Source organism: Larimichthys crocea, chromosome XV (assembly GCF_000972845.2).
Source record: "Larimichthys crocea isolate SSNF chromosome XV, L_crocea_2.0, whole genome shotgun sequence".
In the NCBI taxonomy this organism is placed as follows: Eukaryota; Metazoa; Chordata; class Actinopteri; family Sciaenidae; genus Larimichthys; species Larimichthys crocea.
In genome coordinates this window covers 8,446,974-8,469,069 of record NC_040025.1, presented here as the reverse complement: position 1 = coordinate 8,469,069, position 22,096 = coordinate 8,446,974, and the positions used below count along the sequence as shown (strand labels likewise).

General features: G+C 41.2%; 1 protein-coding gene across 2 annotated transcripts; it reads right to left on the bottom strand.

Moving 5' to 3' along the window:
- Positions 1-1,025: 1,025 nt before the first annotated feature.
- On the bottom strand, positions 1,026-21,264 carry frmd4bb (FERM domain containing 4Bb). Of its 2 annotated transcripts, XM_019256888.2 has the most exons (24): positions 21,014-21,264; positions 14,101-14,166; positions 13,205-13,299; positions 12,972-13,064; positions 12,682-12,766; positions 12,230-12,286; positions 12,113-12,135; positions 11,096-11,179; positions 10,259-10,324; positions 9,869-9,926; positions 9,692-9,778; positions 8,172-8,248; positions 7,830-7,968; positions 7,588-7,729; positions 7,240-7,373; positions 6,963-7,079; positions 6,234-6,462; positions 6,097-6,150; positions 5,858-5,999; positions 5,481-5,648; positions 4,485-5,269; positions 3,394-3,532; positions 2,853-2,972; positions 1,026-1,488 (listed from the first exon to the last, which is right to left on the bottom strand). In XM_019256888.2, exons 2-23 carry the CDS (start codon positions 14,164-14,166, stop codon positions 2,855-2,857), a joined length of 2,958 nt encoding a protein of 985 aa, XP_019112433.1. In that variant the 5' UTR covers positions 21,014-21,264; the 3' UTR covers positions 1,026-1,488; positions 2,853-2,854. The 2 variants fall into 2 exon arrangements, with proteins under 2 accessions (XP_019112433.1, XP_019112439.1); XM_019256894.2 differs by lacking the exon at positions 2,853-2,972 and having other exon boundaries at positions 21,014-21,263.
- Between the last annotated feature and the right edge of the window lie 832 nt (positions 21,265-22,096).

Sequence of the window (22,096 nt, the reverse complement as noted above, 5' to 3'; positions counted from 1 at the left end):
AACGGAGGGGAATGGAGGGGAGGGCGCACAGAGAGCTCCTCCTGGTCTGCTCTGTACAAGACATAACTTTGAAGTGCTATACAACAACAAAAACACGAGTTCAAGCCAGAAGGGGTAATCTGTCTTGAGGAAAATGGATACTAACAGTTGGAGAGGAGACATTTCTTCAGTCTCGAGTTTTTCTTTTTAGATCATTAGTCAAAGCACAGTTTGATACATCGCTAGCAGGAATTTCTTGTTACCCTGGAAATGCAAGTTTTATTTATATAAGAATAACCGTACAGGAATAGTATGACATTTTGAAAAACATGCTTATTCATGTAGCTTTGGACTGAGCCAAACTATATGTCTTTATGCTGAGCTAAGCTGACCAGCTGCCAGCTGTGGCTTCGTATTTAATGGACAGATATGAGAGTAGTGTTGATCATCTCATCTAACTCGCAGCAAGAAAGCGAACACCTATAAGTATATTTCCCCAAAAACTATTATAAGACTCATTTACTCAATAACAGAACCTGAACCAGTTGTTTACAAGCCTCACAGAAAAAAAGAAAAGGACAACAGCCCGTTTAAGTGTCACACATGTATTTATTCACATCCTTGTTCCCAGTGGAAAATATTTTATGACAACATCTAACAACATATAACTACACAATGACTGTACAAATGTGTGAGAAAACAAACAATGAGACATGAGTATGTTTTTTTGTTTTTTTTTACGGCAGTGGTCTTCTGTTAATATAAAAAGAAGTTCTTATCAAAAAAATCGATTTTCCTTACCATGCATTTTAAAACACATTACGGCACCAACAAAGACAAATGGCTCTATAAACAACATTGACATAATACATTCTGATTCAAAGTTTAAAGAAAGGAAGAAATGGAAATTTATCGAAGACACAGTCTGCTCTAATGAATGATCAATTTAGTTCATGTTCACGCTTTGTTTTCAATTTGGATGTCATATTTCATTCTTATTTTATCATACTTACTGAGATGAAAGTTGTGAAAATCATTTTTTTAAATTTTATTCTACAACCTACTGTTTTGTATAAGGCAGTAGCTAGTTCCTGTTAAAATACGTGGAGTTCGGTAAAAACACGTTGCCTCTTTTTTTTTCTCTCTCTTTAACACAATAGGGTTTGAATCCTGTGTGGTTGTGCAACATCTTAAAGTTTCTTGACACATTCTCATCTGCCTGTACAATTCATCCAATCCAAGGCACATGGGAAAGTCATTCAAGAGTGTCATCACTGTGTTCAGAGGTTACTTTAAACATGAGGACAGCGTACACATAAACTCGGCCAAAAACCTAACACACCAACATCTCCCAAGACACGGTTATGGCGATTGAAAAACAGTGTGTGTACAGCCTGCGTGTATTCAACTTCATCCCCTTGATGTGCTGCTGGCCATGGCTTTATTTGTGCCAAAGTTTGGTTTGGTCCTCTTCAGTGGATGCTCATGTAGCTTCCATCCAGGTGAAATCTGCACAGGCAGCAACAAGAATATGTCAAATATACTGAAGTTGAACTGTTTGAGAACGAGGCACACATGACTGAACCTTGTGGAAGAAAACTGAGGAGTGGAAATGGAAATGCAACACACCAAAAAGTCACATTACTTTGTAAAGGCATACAACATGATGTAAATGGAAAATGACTAATCGAGGGACTGCAGTGTTGGTTGGTTGGTTGGTTGGTCACTTTGGTTTAGATTGAAATATCTCAACTCAAGACAGTCATGTTACGCTTACTTGAACTTTCCTTTTCAAGTAGCAAACCTTCAATTTTCAAATACTTAAATATCTGCGTAACTAATAACATTCACATCAACCTCAGTGATTCTTTGTGTTTAGTGCTAAAGACAGCGACCATGGTAAGTTGGGATGCACAATATGTATCAGGAGCCGATAAATTATGTATTATTCAGACAGATAATAACTGATTCTGAGTCCAATACAGTTTCATTTTCTATGATATCAAGAGTCTTTTATTTAAAGGCTGAAATGGGTATCTATTAATCAATAACTATAACAAATAAAGCAAAACTGAGACCGTTCTGTAAATAGCTTTCTTATGAACATAACTTCTGATCAACCTTTGTCAATTTCAGGCTTAAATAAACAATTTCCAGTTATTTCTTTTTCCCATGTCTGGTTTAAGCCCTGTCCATTCCTAAGCAAAGATATGGATACACATCATTTAAATGGTTGATCAGATACAGATAACGGCGTTCTCATTTATCCGTAGTGCAGATTTTGAGTTTTTGTTTTTCTTGTGTTTACAACAGTGATGTCAGTTTGCTACGATCAGTCATGATCCACCTTTGCTCACTCCATCATAACCTTTGTTATCCTCACACGTGCATAAACTACAGGTTATGAACTTCTTCTTTAAAAATAACAAAAATGTGAAGTTAATTATCAGCTGGAAAGAATACATATTGTGCATCCCTAATGGTAAGCAGTAGGCCTTCTAAATATCAGCATGTTAACAGCTGTTATCGTGAGCATGTTCGCATGCTGACACATTTAGCTCAAAGCACTGCCCTTCCTAAATACAGCCACACAGACCTGCTGCACGGCTGTAGTTTTAGGCTTGTTACCCTTCCGATTGTGAGATAAACAGCTCTTAGATATGTTCTTGTCTTGTCTTGTCTTGTCTTGAAATCATCAAGATAAATGACTGAAACATTTTTGAGCAAACACAACAGCAAAAAAAAACAAATCAGCAGACTATAATATGAAAATTATGATTGGATTAAATATACAGGAGTAACACACGAATGAAGATGGGATGTCGGAATGGAGATGACTGGCAACACGACACAAAGAAGCCCACTGGTCTCACCCTTAAGTGCTAGACTGGTTGTCTGATGGTTCATCTGTACTAGTGGCCTCAGAGCCAACCACCTCAACTGACTCAGTTTTTTTAGGCATTGTGTCAGACACTTTGTTTTCTGGAGAAGATCTGCACACACGAGCATTAATCATAAGTCAAGACAGAAGGCAGGAGAGGAAGGAAGAAAGAGAAAAAGGTCCTTGAGGTTATATTTTTTATGAGCTAAAAGTTTCAGGTCACATAGGCAGAATACAAAATAAAACTTCTTTCTTACAAATACAGAGAAATATGTTTTATTTATGAGGCCGAGCAGCACACAAAACAAGCAACAGTCATGCATTAAAGGAAACAGGAGGGGCACTGACATCTGTACCCGCCACTGAGCATCAGCAGGGGGGACATTAAGGGGCTAATTTATCCTTAAGCAAGCAACCAGCATTTTATCTACTACAATTACACAGAGAGAACGGCCCCCAGTCGGCTGTGACTGACTCACTTCCTCTTGCGTCTCACGGCTCAGCGAGGAGATTTAGTAAGCCGCAGTGCTCACCTGTTGTGTGTGGGGCTGCGGTTGTACGGAGATGCAGGCGCTCCGGGGTGTGGGTACTGAGGTGTGTCGGGTGAATCGTACTCTGTCAGGCCGACTGCCAGCTGGTTGCGCCAGTTCCCTGTGCTCTCGGCTGAGGACACTGCAAACAAAGACACAAAGCAAAAACACACTCGGATAATGTTGTGAGCGTAACTCAGGCGTAATTGTTGTTATTGAAAACAGTCTTAAGTTCATCTTAACGTCACTATTGTGACACAAACACATGACACGTAACCGCCACCTCAGGTGAAACCTTCACAAGTTCAAGATGAGGACCTTTTACAATTATCTTAAATGAATTAACTAAATACCTAACTTAACTAATTCACTTTTAATCGTATTTTCATAAATTAAAAGTGCCTGCTTCTCATATATTATGGTTACATTCAATGAAGTTATGATTCCAGACAATAAAAATAGACAGAAATGACATACTTTATGTCCTAAATTTCTATTTTTTGTGTCATATAAAATGAAGAATGAGCTATGTAATTCCTGATTTAGGAAAAAATAACTTGGAAAACAGGTTAAAAATCTTTTTTTAATGTGCAGATGAGACATAATAATTTAAATCCAGATGGTTAGAATAGTCTAGACCACAAAGACGCTTTTCTCTTCGACTGTAATGATTCAGTGGGTGTGTGAATGCAATCGTAATACATTAGAGACACAAAACTGGGGCTAGTTTTTCTCCCAGACTTCTATTCTTGGCAGCCTGGAAAAGCATCGAACACAACAAGTGAAAGTTTCCATTAAAACCCACATAAATAAAATAGTTTTAGGAGGGTTAGCAGCTCTTTAAGGCACGAAGGAGGAATTCAGAGTGAAGGTAAATTAGATCTGGAAGTAATAAAAGCCTCCTTCGCAGGATCATAGAGACCTCAGTGGCTGATATATATTAAGTCATAAACAAACCAGAGCAGATTCATACAGTATATGCGCAAGTGTATCTCCCTCTGTTGTAAAAAGAAGACAAAAACTACATTTATTAAATGATATTTTCTTGGACGATTCTCCTTCCTGCACCAATAAATTTGAAGACATCATCTCACCTGATGAAAAAGAGGTGGTTCTGCTGGAGTGGCTGAAGGCTGCTGGCATGGTCTGGTAGCCCAGGCTGAGCTGAGAGCCGCTGTCAAAGTCATATCCAGTCAGCATCCCCCTCCCTCCGTCCCTGTGGCCCCTGCTTCGGTGATACCAGCCTTTGAGATGCTCCGCCACCAGAGCCTTCTGCATGTTCTTGGCCAATAGCTCATTTCGGGGGCCCTCTCGGTTACGCGGTGGCCTCACTGTTGCGTAGGGATTCTGGGAAAGACTGTCTGCCCGGTCGCTGCTGTAATGCCTGAATCTGTCATGTCCATGATACCCATTCATTTGGTAGGAGGGGTTGACGTTGTAATGGCCTTCTACTTCATTCTCATACACGTAGGCACCGTTAGCGTAAGGCTCCATGTCTGGGCAGGGGTAGCCGGAGACGTAGTAGGCACTGGGTGCATAGTGTGCTGAGGTCTCACATGAATAACTACAACCAGAATGGTGCTGCACCAAGTTGGGCATACTCCCCGTATTTCCATACACTTCCACCTTGCGATGGAGCCGATGCATGGTTGAGTTTCGGGAGTCCAGTGTACTGTAGTGGGAGTTGGCCGCCCCGCAGTAGTCCAGACTGGACTGGCTGGTGTATGACGAGCAGTCCTCTAACACCTCTGTGCTGTTGCTGCGGTGCGCTGGTGACAAGATAAAGACGGGCTTCTCTGAGTCTGTGTCTTTTCTTAGCCTGGGCTGCGACTCCAAACTTCCACTGCGATGCCTGAAGCAATGAGAAGACCCCTCCGACCTGGACAAAGGGACACAACTTTTAAACTCCTAAAATGGCAAAATGAGTTCATATTTCTGGATTTATTAGTTTAAATAAAAGTTAGGGACTCGTATGAGAGGTTCGGTTAAAGATTAGGGGATTGGAGAGAAGCAGGGATTTGGTTAAAGTGAAATTATTGTTAAGGAAAGAAAGATATTGGGTTGACGATGCACGGGAGCAGGGATCACACCTGAGCTGGCTGCTGCTGTAGGCATTGCGGGTCATAACCGGGGTGGGCGGCATGCTGCGTGGATCTCTAGGAGGTCTGGGAAGAGTTTTATAGGGACTACTGTGGGTGGAGGAGACCTCTTTTGGATTCTGGTAGTAGTGTGACGTCTCCTGACCTTCAAATGCTAATCTAAAAGGGTGTGGCATCAGGAGAGGATCCAAAAAAAAAGAAAATAAACGGGGATGAGATGTGAAGAAAGGAATGAGGCTGCAAACATGACACGGCAAATATTATGGACCGATACCACCACGTCATTTTCCAGTGAAATCAAAAGTTGTGAAACACATTACACATCGCACGAGACCTCGCTGTTAGGTTGAGGGAATCTGTTTCCCTACCTGCTGTGGTTCTTGTTATGGTGATTTTCCCTCGGAGATCTATCCACATCAAATTCTGCTCCAAGCGAGCGCATCGGACTGAGCTGAGGAGAACCCTGCACTGACCGTGACCGCGGCCTCTGACTGACACCATCTGAGTCATCTGAATACAAAGGCAGGCCACAGTAACAATACTGACACTTGTTCTTAGTAGTAATACTCAGATTTTAATGCACCACAATGTGTGTTGTCTAACTCACCGTCGTCCAGTGGGAGACTGGACAGAGAGCTACAGTCTGAGCGGATGAGTTCATCTGAAGAAAGAGAAAATAACTCCATGTTTACTGTGCATACAGCTAAATGAGAATCCAGCAACGCGGATCAGCCTGCACTATACCTGCAATGATCACCGAGGCCCGCTGTGTGGGCTTCTTCCCCTTCTTGATCCTGTACTGATTCATCTCGTCTTCTATCTGCTGGAGTTTGTGCATGGCATCCAAACAGTTTCTCCTCCTCTTCTTCTTCACTGTTTTGCACAACTCGGCCTCGTTCGCAAGCTTCTTAGCCGCCTCCACAATCTTTTGCTGCAGGGCAAATCTGCTCTCCAGGTTTCTCAGGAAGGGATCCTGCACAAAACACAAGCAAGCACGTCCCCAGAGAGAAGAAATAAATAAATAACCAGACTCCTGCCACACACAGTTTAATCAGGTAATAACTATTATTGTCGCCTGTTTTCCTTTATCCATTTCAAATCTATTAAAGCAGAGTAAATCTGATTAGAACTTGAGGTTATTGATGACATTTTTTATAGCTTTGCTGTCTGTCTGGTGCACTAGCAAGTATTTGCATCAACATAACAATGCATGTGGGATGTGCGTCTCAAAATAAACTACAATGCCCATGATTACTGTGATGGAGGAAGATGTCAAGAATAAGATATCAGACAATACTTGTTATCTTTTTGTGGGATTTGTTCACAATAAAATAAAAAAAACAACACAACCAAAATGCATCCTGGAAATAAATGAGCTATGTGATACAGACAGACAATGTTCCACACAAGAATATAAGGCACAAGCTGCTGCTGCTGCTGCATTCGATTAAAGTGTACCAGTTGAATACAGACCTCATTGTAGGGGAAAAGGTCATCTAACTTGAAAGCAGTGCCAACTCGCCGTCTGACTTGTGGTGGCCTTTCACCTGAGGAGAGGGGATACTCCTTCGGCAGCTTGCCGGTGAGCTCCTAAAGGAACAAAACAACAAGGCCACTAAACACTTACAGTAGATGAGCCAAAACCGTCAATCTACCCCGCCGCACAGCAACGCGGTTTAATGACGCAGCTGGCTGCTTGGAAAAAAAGACGTACGCGAGTCAAGGAGTGTAATACAAAATGATTTCTCACCGCCTCTCTCATGCAAATCTTCTTCAGTTCTTTTGTTTTCTTGGCCAAGATATCTTGGATCTCCTGCTCTTTTTTCCTCAACTCGGAGAGTTTCTCTTTCTTCTGCTCTTCGCTCATTTCAGAGTCCGCAGAACCTGTGAAAACAATATTCTGATCATCCTTGCCAAAAAAGCGTACTATATCCGTTACATCTAAAAAAAAAAAAAAAAGACATCCATACACTTTTCAATATGTTACCTAGCTGTGTGAGTGTTTATCCTTCATAGCACAAATATGATCTGAAATGATGATTTGTGTTACAAAAACACAAACTTAATACAGACCACAACTGTAATAATCAAAACCAACCTGTAGACACCAGGCTCCCGTTGCTGGCTGTTATCAAGTTATTCTTCAGGCCTGCGTCTCCCAGTCTGTTTATTTTTGCTCCTCCATGCTCCGTGAGATCCATGGCAATTTCCTCCAGACTTTTTGCTGTTCCTAATTTAGACTGAGCAAATTAAAGAGATAAAGCGTAAAACAAAGATAAGCGGATGGATTACTCTGAAATTAAAAGTAATCCAGCACTGGCTGATAGCTCACACACTTACTTTGCTTTGCTTTCTGTCCAAATAGAACTGATGCTGGCTGATAGCCATGACCCAGATGGTTTTGATCAAAGAATGGCTGGCATACCACGTGTGGATGAGTAAGCCCGTCTGCCCAAAGGTGCGCTTGGTTACCGCTCTCCTGTTGCAAGAAACACACCGGAAAAGAAATCAGAGGTTGAGGTAGAGTTTTAAATAAAAGCTACACGGGTATGAATGATCTCTTTATACAAGAGCCAAAGAGAAATTAGTGAGGAAGCAACTTTTAGAACAAGAAAAATAAAAAAAACAGCCAAATCAAAACCGGTTTAAGAATTACAAGGACGAATCTCTCCTGCTGCTCACCTGTGTGGATCATTAACCTCAACAGCAAACTTCTTTTCCCGAAAGTACAGATTTTCCAGCTGTTTCCACTGGTAAAGCTGCGGAGGAAAACACATATTTGATCAGGAACATAGATTTTATGCTCTGTAACTCACAACCTGAAATGTAAAGAGAGGAACAGCAGTGTACGGTCAGAAATAATGTCTTTAAAATCTGTTGATTTGTGCTTTCAGACCTATACCTCGATGACTGGGACCCCTGCAGGTGTTAAGGCTACCCTGTTTCAACCACAGTCATTAAAAAGAAAAAAAAAAAGCCAGACTGTAACATGAACTGTCATTACAGTCTGTGCCAAGTCTGCAATAACGCAGGTGTGTGAGAGAGGGAAGAACGCCACAAAGCGACATTACACAAAGACTCATCGCTGTACACAACACTTTCCATGGCTCATCATGTCTATCCCCCGTATTGCCCAGGTGCTCGCTGACAACAGCCAGATATGAACAATCTGTTTGGGTCAGTGACTCACTGTGTGTCTGGACACACATCTTAATCAGCCAGCAGCACACAGAAACTGATACTGCATGTGGATGCTTTGGAGAGTATTCTGTATCACAATGCCGCTACATGGTTAACAAGCATGTAGAGGCAAAAAAATATTAAAAGATTTGCAGATTTAAACATCAACATATAATTCAGTACATGTTATTAAAAGAACAAAACTGTCTACTTCCAACGGGGAACCAGTCAAAGTAGTGTAGTCTCCAGTCTTACCAGTATAACAGATGTTCCCAAGTCCCATTTCTCAGTTATTAAATCCTAGCTTCGCTGTCAACACATACTTTGTTCCTTCTCCTGTCAGCTCCTGACTTGTCTCCTCAGGTATGCTCAGAACATGCAACGATAACGCCCTAATCCAGCCCCCTTTTGCTTTGACATCAGCAGCTCACTCCCCTCTCCTCCTCGCTATAACACACCGCTGCCTGCTTGCACAACTTTGGAACACGGCGGACAAAGATGAATTGCAACGTGTATGAGGATTGTCAAGCTTGAAGAGGAATATAAATGAAGGTGAATGGTTTTTAAACTTAACAACAGCGCACTGCATGTCTTGCACCGAGCTGCAGACGTTACACCATCCACCGGACCACATAGCTGCCGGATCACTCACATGGGTGTTTCTCCTGTCAACTCACAAAACTAAAACAACACCCTGTAAACAAGAAAAGCAGGTTTAAACTGTAAAGTATGTATGATTCTTTTATATAAAAACTCACTAGCCTCATTTGGGCAAACTGCCAGAGCTCTCTAGGCAGAGATTTGTTTCAATATTTCAAGTCTGGCCTCGTCTAAAAGCAGCTGAATCCCATCCTTTGTTGGAGTGAAATAGATGATGCATGAATTAGAGCCGGTGAATCACCAAACCATGTGCAACAGCAGCAGTCCTTACACTATGTCCTGTGCTATCATGTCCACAGTGAGATTAGTTGAGGCAGAGAGAAAGCATCCATTTTAGAGACGGAGCTGCAGCAAATGTTTACCTTTCGAGGTTTTAATTTATCCTGCAGGTCATACTGGCCGATGCCCTTATAGCTGATTCCAAGCCACCACGGGATCCCTTGTTTATCCTGCAGAGGCAAAAGCACAGCTTGACAGCTGACTCGGTTTCAGGAGCAACAGCTTCTTCATTTCTCACTAAACACAGGAGAACACCTTACCTTAACTTCGTAATAATGCACGCCATACGTGGGCAAGGATTCCACCAACGTCAAATACCTAGAACAAAAAACTATCTTTATTAAAACCACCGGCTCTTTTTTTTTTTGTTTTTTTTTTTTTCACATGTGCATGCGGTTTACCTTGGGAATGTGAAAAAGATAGAAATGGGAATTTGATCTCTCAGAAATTCAGTGATTCACTGGGCCGCGAGAGGAGCTATTGATTTCTATCAGATGATGAGAAAAGGACTGCCAGAGAGAGACAGGGGGGGAAGGGAGGGCTAATGGAGGTGAGAGGAAGATTAATGAACGTGGAGCTTTCTAACATTCATTGTCTAATTACCGAGAAGCAGTCACAGCAAAGACACGTTTTTCTTTTGCGGTACTTACTGAACAATGGCTTGTCCCCTGGAGACTCCTTTCAGCTGTTTATAATATTCAATTACTCGATCCTCACTGCGATGTTGCACAAAGAAGACACATTTTTACTCTTTAAACATGTATCAGATCAGGCCATTCTGTATGGTATGTATAGGTGGTATGGGAGATGTAGGAAAAGCTTATCCAAAATGTAACTGAGCAATAAAAGTAAGTCATTTGTTTTGCTTACTGTCAATCAGTTGATTAAATTCATTTATTCTTTTACAGTATATTCTAACATTTCTCTTTCATTTGCTCATTTTCGACTCCTTCAATTCATTTGTTTTTTTGTTCCTTGCACATACTAAATCTGCTGGTATCATCAGCAGCAGAGAGAACACTGGCGGCCAGCAAAACTAATTGCTGTGTCTCAATTTGCGTAACCTCACCATACGCACACTTGCTATTTCGAGCACGTGAGCGCGTTCACACTGTCATTTATGGCAAAATGTACTGTGAGTGCCCCTGATGATGCACTCGTAACGGTCAAATAGCTGAGTGTGGGCACTTTTGGCTATGTGGCTGAAGGGGAAATGATGGTCGAGGAAGCTGCTGGAGCTGAAGCAGTTGCAGTAAATATCGCAATATATACAAATATAAGTTGTACAAGTTGGCTGTAGCCATAGGCCAAGCAGAAACTTGCAGCTGGGCCCATGAGAGAACCACTACTGTGATGAGACAACTTTTTTTTGGCATGCCAGGCACCATCTTTGGGTCCAGTATTTACTATATTTTTGGTCTTGCATGTAAGAACTGAAGACAGTGGTCAAGTCTCCAAAGACAAGATTTTTTTTTAAATAAGCATACCAGTATGCAAGTGAGGGGTGTTCCTTGAGTACTTTGGTGGGGAGAGTTGGTAGTTTCTTCAAGTCAGCTCTCGTGTTTTCATCACTGAAAACAGAAAAGAAAAAAACGGCTGTGATGACAGTTTTGGAATCTTGAAAGATAATATGTAATATATTTATTACTGAGCTGTTTTCTTTAAGTATTTGAGCGCTGAATACAAGTGTAAATCTTGAGTTTGGCCAGAGACAAAGGTGCAACATAGTCAGGATTTTACAATTACTAAGGTTATGAATCAAAGACCTTCCAACAGCCAAACAAAAGTCTATAAAAGTAGTATGTTTACTCAAGTACTGTATTTAAGTACACTTTTGAGGTACTTGTACATTACTTACTTCATATTTTAATATTGCGCAACTTCATACTTTCAGCACAAGAAGTTTTCTTTAAACGAAGGACTTGGATACTTCTCCCTTCGCTAATAATTATATTTTCTGTAAGTTTTCCAACATGAGTATAGATTCTGGTGGAGAAACACTGAACCCTTTATTTTTCTATGAACAAATTGAAACATATTAAGTCTAAACTTCTATAAAAGTGTAGGATTTTATTTAAGATTGTATCTGTTTTCATGTGTTACAGCCCAAACAGCTACCATAAAAAAGAATAAAACTATCTTACTTCATCAGCTGGTCAAAACCAGGTAACCACCTGCAACAAAGCCTGCAGTATTCCCTCTGAACGCAACATGTATTACATCAAAAGGCGGCTCTGTTAAACACAGATAATGGTTGCTCTCTCCTATGTAAAGGTGTCTCTGTTCTGTACTACTTGGCTTCTGTCAGGACTATGAGATTCATTAGTTGCCTGGTGCAAGCTTCTCAGCACTCTGTGGTAAGCCTCACATAACACTGCTATTGATTTTTGTTGTCTGCACTCCGGAGAAACAAGTGACCTATTGAATGTCTTCGCTAAAAGCTCACTATTAACTTGTCCTGCTGCCGTTAAATACTTCTTACCCAGCTGATAATACGCACTTACCTTGTGTAGTCTCCCTTTGCCTCCTGGTGATAGAGAATACTTATTAGATTACATGCTTTAAAAGGTTTTTTTAGATGCAGCAATTAATGTATGCATGAGACTATTAAAAGCACTGACCTGCAAAGCATTTGCAGCTAATTTGAAGACGTTCTCACTTTCTACTTCTATAATCTCCTGAGAGGCATAAAAAGATCAACAGAGAAAAACAGATAAATAAAAAAAAGGGAGGCAGAAAATGCGGTCCATGTGGAGAGAGCTTTCAAGATCCAAACATAGAATCTTCTCTCTGTGTTGCCCTACAATAACCTCTACTTATTCTCAAAATGAACCCTTGTGTTTTTTTTGTTTTTTTTAATACTTTCTAAAGACTGTCTATTTTACATTCCAGCCAGCAGAGTGAGAAAGAAAAAAACTGTGCCCTGCAGCCAGTGTCTGCTGAGCTGAGGTGCTACAAGGGTCCAGAGACAGTGAATCATCAAGCAAAGCTGCTGGAAGAAAAAAAAAAAAAACAAGCAAGCAGAATCATTTTTCATAACTCCAGAAAAAACAAAGAGAAAAACACGACTTACGTTATAGACGGCGGATTTTGCATTCAGGAAGAATAACTCCACCGTTATGATGTCCTTAAGCTGTGTTATGTTTTCTACATAAAACCTATGAAGGATAAAAGTTTATAATGTTTATAATGTCCTAAAAATCTAAATACCACCAAAAAAGACACCAGTTGTAGACATTAATATATATTCAAGGCAATGCAGGATAGGTGTGTTTATTGGCAGCTAACAGCTATAATCCATTTCAACAAAGTAGTGCTCCCTGCTGGAGAGCTGATGATTTGCATGAGAAAATGAATTATTACCTGACCAGGAAATTGAGGGCAATAGGCCCGGACTTCTTTGAAAAGTCATGTTCAAGAACTCTGCGGTCCATCTGCAACCATTTACGCTGACCACTGCAAAAGAAAACAGACTGAAGCATCAGAACACTGTATTTTGTACACACACACACACACACACACACACACACGTGTATATATGGACATCTGTAAATATTCAGACCACTGAAGAAAAATAAACTTCACGATTTACATACTTGTCATCAAAAAATGCGAGTCCAAAGAATTCCTTCTCTTTGAGGTTGAAGTGGGAGGAAACCAAGTCGAGGAGTTCATACGACAGCAGCTTGGGCTGCGGAGGAAGATTAAGACTCAGTTGAAAGCTTTCTGTAATTCTAAATATTAGGTAAACATCCTTTGTCAAATAATTCAAAGTATTTCCTTGATAAATGTGTCACGGAAGACTTGAGGAAATTATTTTTCCTACCGCTTCCTTCCCTCCCGAGAAAAGTTAAGCTGCAAGGTCAACTAAAGAGCCCGAAAGTAGTACTCGCGTTGTGTTCAAGGACACTTTAACCACGTGGCTAGGGGATTTAACCAAGGTTAAGTTAAGCAGTGTCTTGGGCGAAGGAGATTTAAGAAGACATGCATCCCCTCAAACCCTTTTTTACAAAATGCTGTAACACATTTCTGCTCAAAACGTGCCACATTACATCACAGAAACATCTCGGATCTTATTTTCAAACATGCAATAGCAGATTTTTTTGGGCCAAGACTTCAAAATTGGCAAACTTCTTAGCAAAACAATTAAGAGTTGTGCAGATACAAAGCGCTTTAGCATTGGTTTGGAGTTGTCGTTTCAGGCCTCCTGATGAATTAGGTTCACTCTGCTGTTTGCCCCAAGCTGGTTTCTAACTTTGTTTGTCCGTCTTTTGATGCTAAGCAGATTTTTTTTGTGCGCGCTTTGCCAAAACAGTAAGTTTTCATTACGATAAGCCAAAAGACAGATTCCAGCTGAAAGGTACTGCAGAGTCAGCGGATACAACTTTGTGAGTTAGTCATCATAAAACCATTTCACATCACACATAGCCATTTGATCCGCCGTTATTATAAATCAATTTAATTAGCCACTTTAATTCAGGAGCATTCATACCTGAACCAGCAGCTCTAGCTTCCTGTCTTCCAGCAGCTGCACTTGGCACAGTCTGCCCTCAGTCATCTGCGGGGAGAAAGAGAGAGAGAAAAGAGGAAGTTCAAAGCTTGTGACACAGATTGCGAGATATTCATCATCACAAGGCACAATGACATCAGGTCTCGTGTGGTGCTTTTACAAGCTGTGCAGCAGTGCAGTGAAAGGTCTCAAAAATATTTAGTAATTGCAAAATAAAAAGAGAGAGAGAGGCCTTGGTGGAAAAACCGCTGACTCTGTTAGTGACAATAAAACCATTGTCTCAAGGATTTGTTGCCACAGCGACCAAAGGAAGGATTTGAAGCTCATTTTGAACCTTTGATGTTTAACTTTTAATCTTTCAGTCACACTTTCCAGCATTTGATTAGATAAATATGCAGAGGTGGAATATAAGTGTACATTTACAAGAGCTGTACTTTAGTACCATTTTGAGGTACTTTATACTGAACACTTCGCTACATCTCAGTGGAAAATATTGTACTTTTTGCTCCACTGCACTTATTTGACAGCTCTAGTTAGTTACATGGCAGGATTCTGATTTTACACACAAAATATCTGATCATATAAAATTCAACGTAGCAGTAAAGCACAATCAGATTCTGACTAAACTCTGGATCCACCTGTGTCCAGTTCTCTGCTACCCCACGCATTAAGAAGGAAATCATGTTTGCCTGTGCGAGATCATTTTGAACGACAACGCCCTTCAAAGAATCAGCTTTGACCTACTAAGAGACAATGAAAGAATTGTACGCTCGATAAATCAACTGGCCGGTAAAAGTGACAGATTGAGGTTGACCGGTTTCAACAACGAAAAAACCTGCTCACAAACTGAAAAACACATCAGATAGATTCAACTGCCTCCTCGTGTGACAGAATGAGGCTGATCACAACTTCTAACACTTGGAGTGAACCGAGCAGCTGCTGTACCTGGTAAATCTCTCCGGGGAGAGTGCAGGTGTGGATGCATCCCTGACCAGACCTCATCCTTTTAGTCTCCACTTGGATCCAGACCATGAAATTGTTAGCTCTGACTGAGCAGCAACAGACGATTTAGGATTAACCGGCAGCTTGTTTCATACAGGTTACTGACTGAGCAGCCGGGCCTTCTCTGCGTGCAACGACGGCTTATACAGTGCAGCCGGTTTAGGAGAAATCAACAGCTGACTGAATGAGGGCAGGCTCCTGAGCACACTTTAGGGTTTACTGCTTCTTAATATGAACAACCGGGGTCAGACAAGTAACATAAGCGGCCAATAAAAGGTGGTTTATGCACGTCTATATTGTCTGCTATTACAGCTGAATTTACTGAGGTGTTTTAGCCGCTCAGTGTGCTGTCCTGTGGCTGAACGGGTTTGATATCTGGATATCAGCTTTCTCATTGCTTCCCGTTCCTGTACATTTAAACTGAGTGATCTTATTTGATGATACAGACAGGAGAGATTTCCCACTAAAGTGACTGAAACAACTCGAAGAGGCTTTACTTTAGACACACTCTACACATCCTTTATTGCTTTATCACATCGCACTAATAAATGATTAAACAAATTGCCCCGCTTCCTGAATGGGGATGAGGACGGACACCCAGTCACTCTTTTTAAATTACACCATCTGTACTGTTTTAACGAGCACTTTGTCAATTACAGCCTCTGAATAATGTGTCTTTCCTGCCGCCGTCGCCATAAATTGTCTTTCACAATCTAAATTAAATGTGCACATTCAATAAATTCAATTAATTCCGAGTGTGGCTATTCCTGCCAATCACCACAAGTATTATTACATTGATTTGAGCTTGATTTAGTTATGCATCATGGTGGAGTCATGATATTACTCCAGGCTGGCGTGTACAGTAAAGGAACTGGCCACTAGATGGTGCAGGGATTTATTATTTGTCTTTGTGGAGAAGAAGTTCATATGGAGAAAATGGCCTCTAAAACAAGGATCCGCCACCGAGAAATGTTCATAAGCAGTTATTAGCTCAGCGGATGAGAGTCAAATTCAGCTGGGACGACTCGTACGTATGAAATATAGATGAAGTGAGTGGGAGGAGGAGCCACGATTTTTAGGAATCTACACCATTAATCATCTGAGACCTATAATCACTACAAGAACTGCTATTTATATCTGACACAGCAACCCAGCAACCCTGACTAACCCAGCAGTTCGTCTGTCACAACACACAGAAGAGACTCTTCATCCATCAAAACAGACAAACAATTCAGTTTTACATTATACAAATGAACACAGGCTGTGAATATGCATTAATTAATAATGCACTCTCACAACTGAAGGCTGCAATTTACGATTATTAGGCTTAGTGTCAAAATGCAGCGAACAATGCTCATCACAACATGCTGGAAACCCTGGTGTGACATCTTCAAAAAGCTTGTTTTGTCAGTCCAAAGTCCAAAGATATGTATTTTACAGTCACGTGAGATAAAGCAAAGTCCAAAGATATGTATTTTACAGTCACGTGAGATAAAGAAAAGCAGCCACCTCTCACACTAAAGCAGCTAGAACTGGGAAACATTTGGCATTTTGGCTTGAAAAGTGACTTAAACGATGAACTGATTATCAAAATAGCTGTCAGTGAATCACTGTAGCTCTGCTAATCATTTAAATCTTAATTTCTCATCTCATGATATGCTTGTATTCATCTCAGCAGCAGCAGACAGCGCTGCTTAGTCAACCAAACACAACCTATTCAACCTCAATGAAAGGCTGGCCTTAGGACCCTGTGGGGTTAAAAACAAGCATTGAACCTTCATGTAAAAAAGACATGAAAGAACTGTCAGTCTTTGTGTTTGTCTCTCCAGAGACTGGACAGGCGCTGGTTGAGGATTGCGCCGCAGGGTGCGGGTTTGGCTCTCGTCTGGAGCCTGAGGTTGGCATATAGACAGCTTGCTATAATGTGCAACAGTAAAACATCCCAAAGGAGACTTGAAGAAGGTGCAGATGTGGCCTCCTTCACAATAAAACAAAGAATAACCATAGTAATGTAGAGATGCAAATGATGGGCAGATGTTGTAAACCAAAATTTAACATTGTCAATATTCGTCTTAGGAGATATAACATCATATCAAGCGTGAAAGATGTAAGCTACTGTAACAGGAGAATTTTCTCTGTCTCCTAAATAAACCATCCGTCGGTGTTTAATACGTCACGCTGGTTAAATGTCATGTCCAGACTGCGGCCCGTCTTATCTCAGTTTCCCGTTTTCATGAATTATTGATGAGGGCTGGTATCACACGCAAACCGGTGTGTGCGCTCTGTGCTTACATGTTCTTTAGAATACACCCGCTGCAATTTTTTACCAAGCTGGAAATGATCACATTCCTGCACTGTTTTAGTTTATACGTGTGAAAAGACCTGATACGCTCAACGCTAAAGTATCTAGAGACAAAAAGGAAATCCAAATAAAACTCAACATGCAATAGACTGGTGGTAAAGGGGGAAAACACAAAGTTCAGTTCCTCTGTAATGTGATGAGCTTAAGCTGAGCTGTAGCTGATGTAACTGACCTCTTGACATCTGACACTGACTGCCAATGACACAGACACTTGCAGGATTACTGACGACTTCCTTCCACGGATTCAAATATACGAAACAAGCAACATTATCGTTTGGTTTTGGTTCTTATGTTGCTGTAAAGATGTCTCAAAGCTGACTTGACGAGACGCTTAATAAGTAGGTCTGTGTGTCTTGGAAGTGCGAAAATACAAAATAAAAACCGAAGCAGTACACAGCAAGAAGCTCTGGTAAGAGAGGCTGTGGGCTGCAGGATACAGCGCAGGATTATCTCAAATCTCAACTCATATCTCATCATGACTCATGTTGTCACCCATCAAAACGCATCTGTCTGGCCATCATCTCCCAGAGAGGACCCGTGTGGCTTCTTTGTGATATCCGGGGGAAACTCATGAACACAATGAGTCTCAGGATATGAAAAGGAAAAATTAGAACCTGCTCGAAATATTAATTTTGTTTTTATACCTCTGTCGTACAACAAGGGCAGACTGCATCACAGAGGAGTGATTCATGTGAATGATGTCATCATGCAGTACAAGTTGCTATTCCCACCCCCCGAAAAGGACATAACACAGAGGCAGCAGGACATTGTGATATATTTTCTCATGGCTGTCCTACAATTGCATGTAGCAGCATGGACCGCAATATTTTATTAGCAGCCACAGTGACCGCAGTGGTCAGATCTGCTTCTATCAGTCCCTGCAGGGTTGTAATGTTAGGCAGTCCAAAAGCAAAATACAACATATTCAAACGAGCCTCGCATTATTTAAAATGAGCCTCTATCACTATGTGCTTCCTCCAGAGCTGCAGAGTGCTAATGAACTAGTTTCAGCTGCTGTCGTAGGAACTGACCTTGAGTTATTGTGACTGTGTTAAAATGAAGAAAATCCACGTCATCAAAGAAAGAGACGGGGTTTGCATTTTCATGTATGCTGTTAAGGCTAAAAAATAAAATAAAAAGTGCCTCTGAAATCCAAAACAGTATCTGCAAAGAAATTCGAAATGTTAATGTGACCCTGATTAGAGATTTTTGCACATATACAGCGATAGATTTGGATCATATCATAACTTATCCTGGAGTGGACCGTACAAACTTTTGTGCCAATCTATCCAGCGGCAGCTGAGACAATATTTAGATGCCTTGGAAGTGCCAACAATTGTACTGTCCATTTGCATCACATTTGCATATCTGCAACTGCTGCAGCCTTTCTAGTTGTAGGGCTACCATGACTGTAAAGTTTGTCTTGACATTGGCCTGATGAAAGCTATTATTCTGCGTGCTAAGCTTGCACTTTGGTCCTAGGGTGGTGCTGAAAAAGCGCATGAAGTTTCCAAAAATGAGTTCAGTGGGTAATCTGGGGGAAACATAAATGAGCTCACTCGATAGATTTCTTAACAACACACACCCTTTGTAGATTTGATATTAGGCGTGTAAGTAAACACATAGTATTAAAGGAGTTTAACCTCAAACAAGAGTATATGTGGATGGTCATGCTCCGTCTGTCTGAATGCAGCAGCTCAGTGCAGAATCGAAGCAAACAACGGGACGCGAGATTGATTCAAATCACGCACTTGTCTGCCAGCAGTGAGCTCTTGCAATTATTGAGAGCTTTTAGCCACCAGTTGCCCTCATTCTGTGGGTTTCACAGCTGTCCCCACTGGCATTCCTGATAACACAAACTGCAGAGTTTCATCACAGAAAAAACTGCAGTGACTTTCTGCAGAGCTCAGGGACGAGGCACTGAGGCACGAACGTGTATGGGTGGAGAAAATGGAACATGACCAAATTACATGATCTGGACCAAGAACTAGAGTGTCTGCCAGTAAAAGAAAAAAAAACTTCATATCAGAGCAGCGCTGACAGATGTACTCATGTAATGTTGTTCTTACTTGACCTGAAAGCTTGTGTCAAAGACCAGCTGATGTGTTCAGTTTTGAATTTTTTAGGACAGCTGCACGGGAGAAAGTTGCCAACCTGTTTCGCTTCAGTGATGCTGCTCAGCTTTCACCTCATTATATGTATCAGATTTATTCCCTGTGTGGATGAAAGTGTATGAATACATTACTTGCCTGTCCAAAAATAGACCTCTCTCTCTCTCTCTGTCTGTCTTAAGCATATTTCCCAGAAAGTCTCCGAAAGCTTTGATTCCTAAATGGAGGGATGCCAACTGAGTGTTTTGACATTTCTCAGCAGCATCAAACAGAGAGAGAGAAGCATCTCGAAGTGACAAGCGAGCACGTTCATGAAATATATTCAAATGTGTGCTGACATCCAGAAAGAGTTAACTAACTTCATGGACCCTTTGGCCTTTTAAAGAGTCAGAAATACCTTCATAAAGTTGACCGGTATGATAAATGACACAGGACATCCTCTCCAACAAATAGGAAGAGCGACAAAGTTTCATGCTGGACACGTGTGTCATACAGACACGACCATCACAACAAGCAATTCCTGTTTACACGCTTTAAATACACTCAGACGTGCGACTGTAAGATAACAACAGCAGGTCACTGTCAACCTTGTCAGGGCTCGTCCTTGTTTTCTTACCAGTGGAGTAAAAATAGAGATCCAGAACCTGCCAGAACAATAAATTTGAAAGAAGGCAAAAAAAAAAATGTAACAAGGAGGAAAGCATGGCCTACCTGCACCAGAACTATAACTTGTAAAGCATGACTAAAAAAAATGCTTGGCCTGGGTCACCAATTGTCACCATGCAGTTACAGATTGCACACACTTCTAAGCAGGAAACACTCATTCTGCACAAAACACATCAGAAATTGTCCAGCAGATGAAGAAATGCTTCAGACAGACATGATTCACAGTGCTGCAAAAGGGTAAAATGATGATTCATCCGGCATTTTTAGCATTCACCAAGTCACACAAACCTAAATCAATGTAATATACGAGCCTGCTTCTCCATGTTGGATTCAATCATGCCAGTCAAATAGCTTCTAGACTACTTTTTATTTTTTTTTTACTTAAACACCTAATAATGCTGTTATATCCACTATAATCAGCAGTCTTCACCACAGTCTCCTCCTAATGAGACCAGCCCATCTCAGGGCCAGTTTCCACTGTGCAGGGAGAACAATGAATGTGCTGCTGTGGTCTGCTGTACTGTACATGGGTGGTTTCCACCTGAGCCCCCTATAACTAGACAGATGTGTCAAATAAAAAAAATAAAAAAACACACTCCTGCATGTTTTTTACCGAGGAGAGCCAAACCCATGCTGGTGTAATTTCCATTGATGCTGCTGGATCACATGCGTCCTGGACTGGGTCTACTTTTGTCTCCCTCACCGAGGCGGATTCAATCTGCCCCCCCCCATCACATCATATATATCTCCTTACCTTTGCCACTCCTTATATCCCGCTTAGCTGTTGAGAAGAAAAAAGCCTCTCCTGCATATTGATCATCCGCCAGTTCAGCTTTCTCTCCGGCTGATTTTGTCAGGGCAGGGAGCCGCCGTGCAGCCGCTGTCCATGTTCATCCTCCGGTACTACTGTAGCGCACACTCTCTCCTCGTATTGAGCCACACTCACCACGCCTTCACCCGCCGGCTATTATGTGAACATCCCCTCCCTTCCTCCATCGCTGTCTCCCTCCCTCCTCCCTCCCTCCTTCCCTCTCATCCAGCAGCTGCCGGCCGGCCTGATTCACGCTGAATCCCCGCAATAATGAAGTGTGCCGGCCTGAAGGCTGTGTGTGTGTGTGTGTGTGCATCTCATCCCTTTATTATGTTTAATTTGATTTTATCATTTATTTATATTTCATTAACCTTAGTGCGTCTGTCTCATGTCCTATATGAGCAACATATCTGTCCCATGTTCAGATCAATAGTGACCTCATCACACTAAGTGGATTATTTATTTATCTATTTTCTGTGTTATCCCTAAAAGTCTTACAATCTTCATTATGTCTTTTTTATATATATATTTAATTCATAGCCTGACTGTAGCATAAAACATCACTTTATTGTATATTTGGATGGCCATTAGTTGTTACCATGACAACAGCTGCTCTTCCTTGTCCTCCATATCAAAATTATACTGTATAATCAACAAACACCTATACACTAGATAAGTGTACATATTCACAATGTCACCCAACACAATAACTCAGCTGTTGTACAGCAGATGGCTGCCCACCATGAGCCGGGTTCAGCTCGAGGTTTCTGTCTGTTGAAGGTAGTTTTTTTTCCTTGCCAGTGTCGCCAAGTGCCCTGCTCATGGTGGGAATTGTTGGGTCTCTGTAGATAATATTATAAAAGACCACCATCTAGACCAGTTCCATATGGAAAGTGTCATTAATTTAATAAAATGACATCAAGACTAGAAATATTATATGAAAACTAGAAGAAAATGTGACCATAAAACAAGAAATTTCAAGAGTTTCTGTGTAATTATTTTGTGTATCAGTAAAATACCGTACAA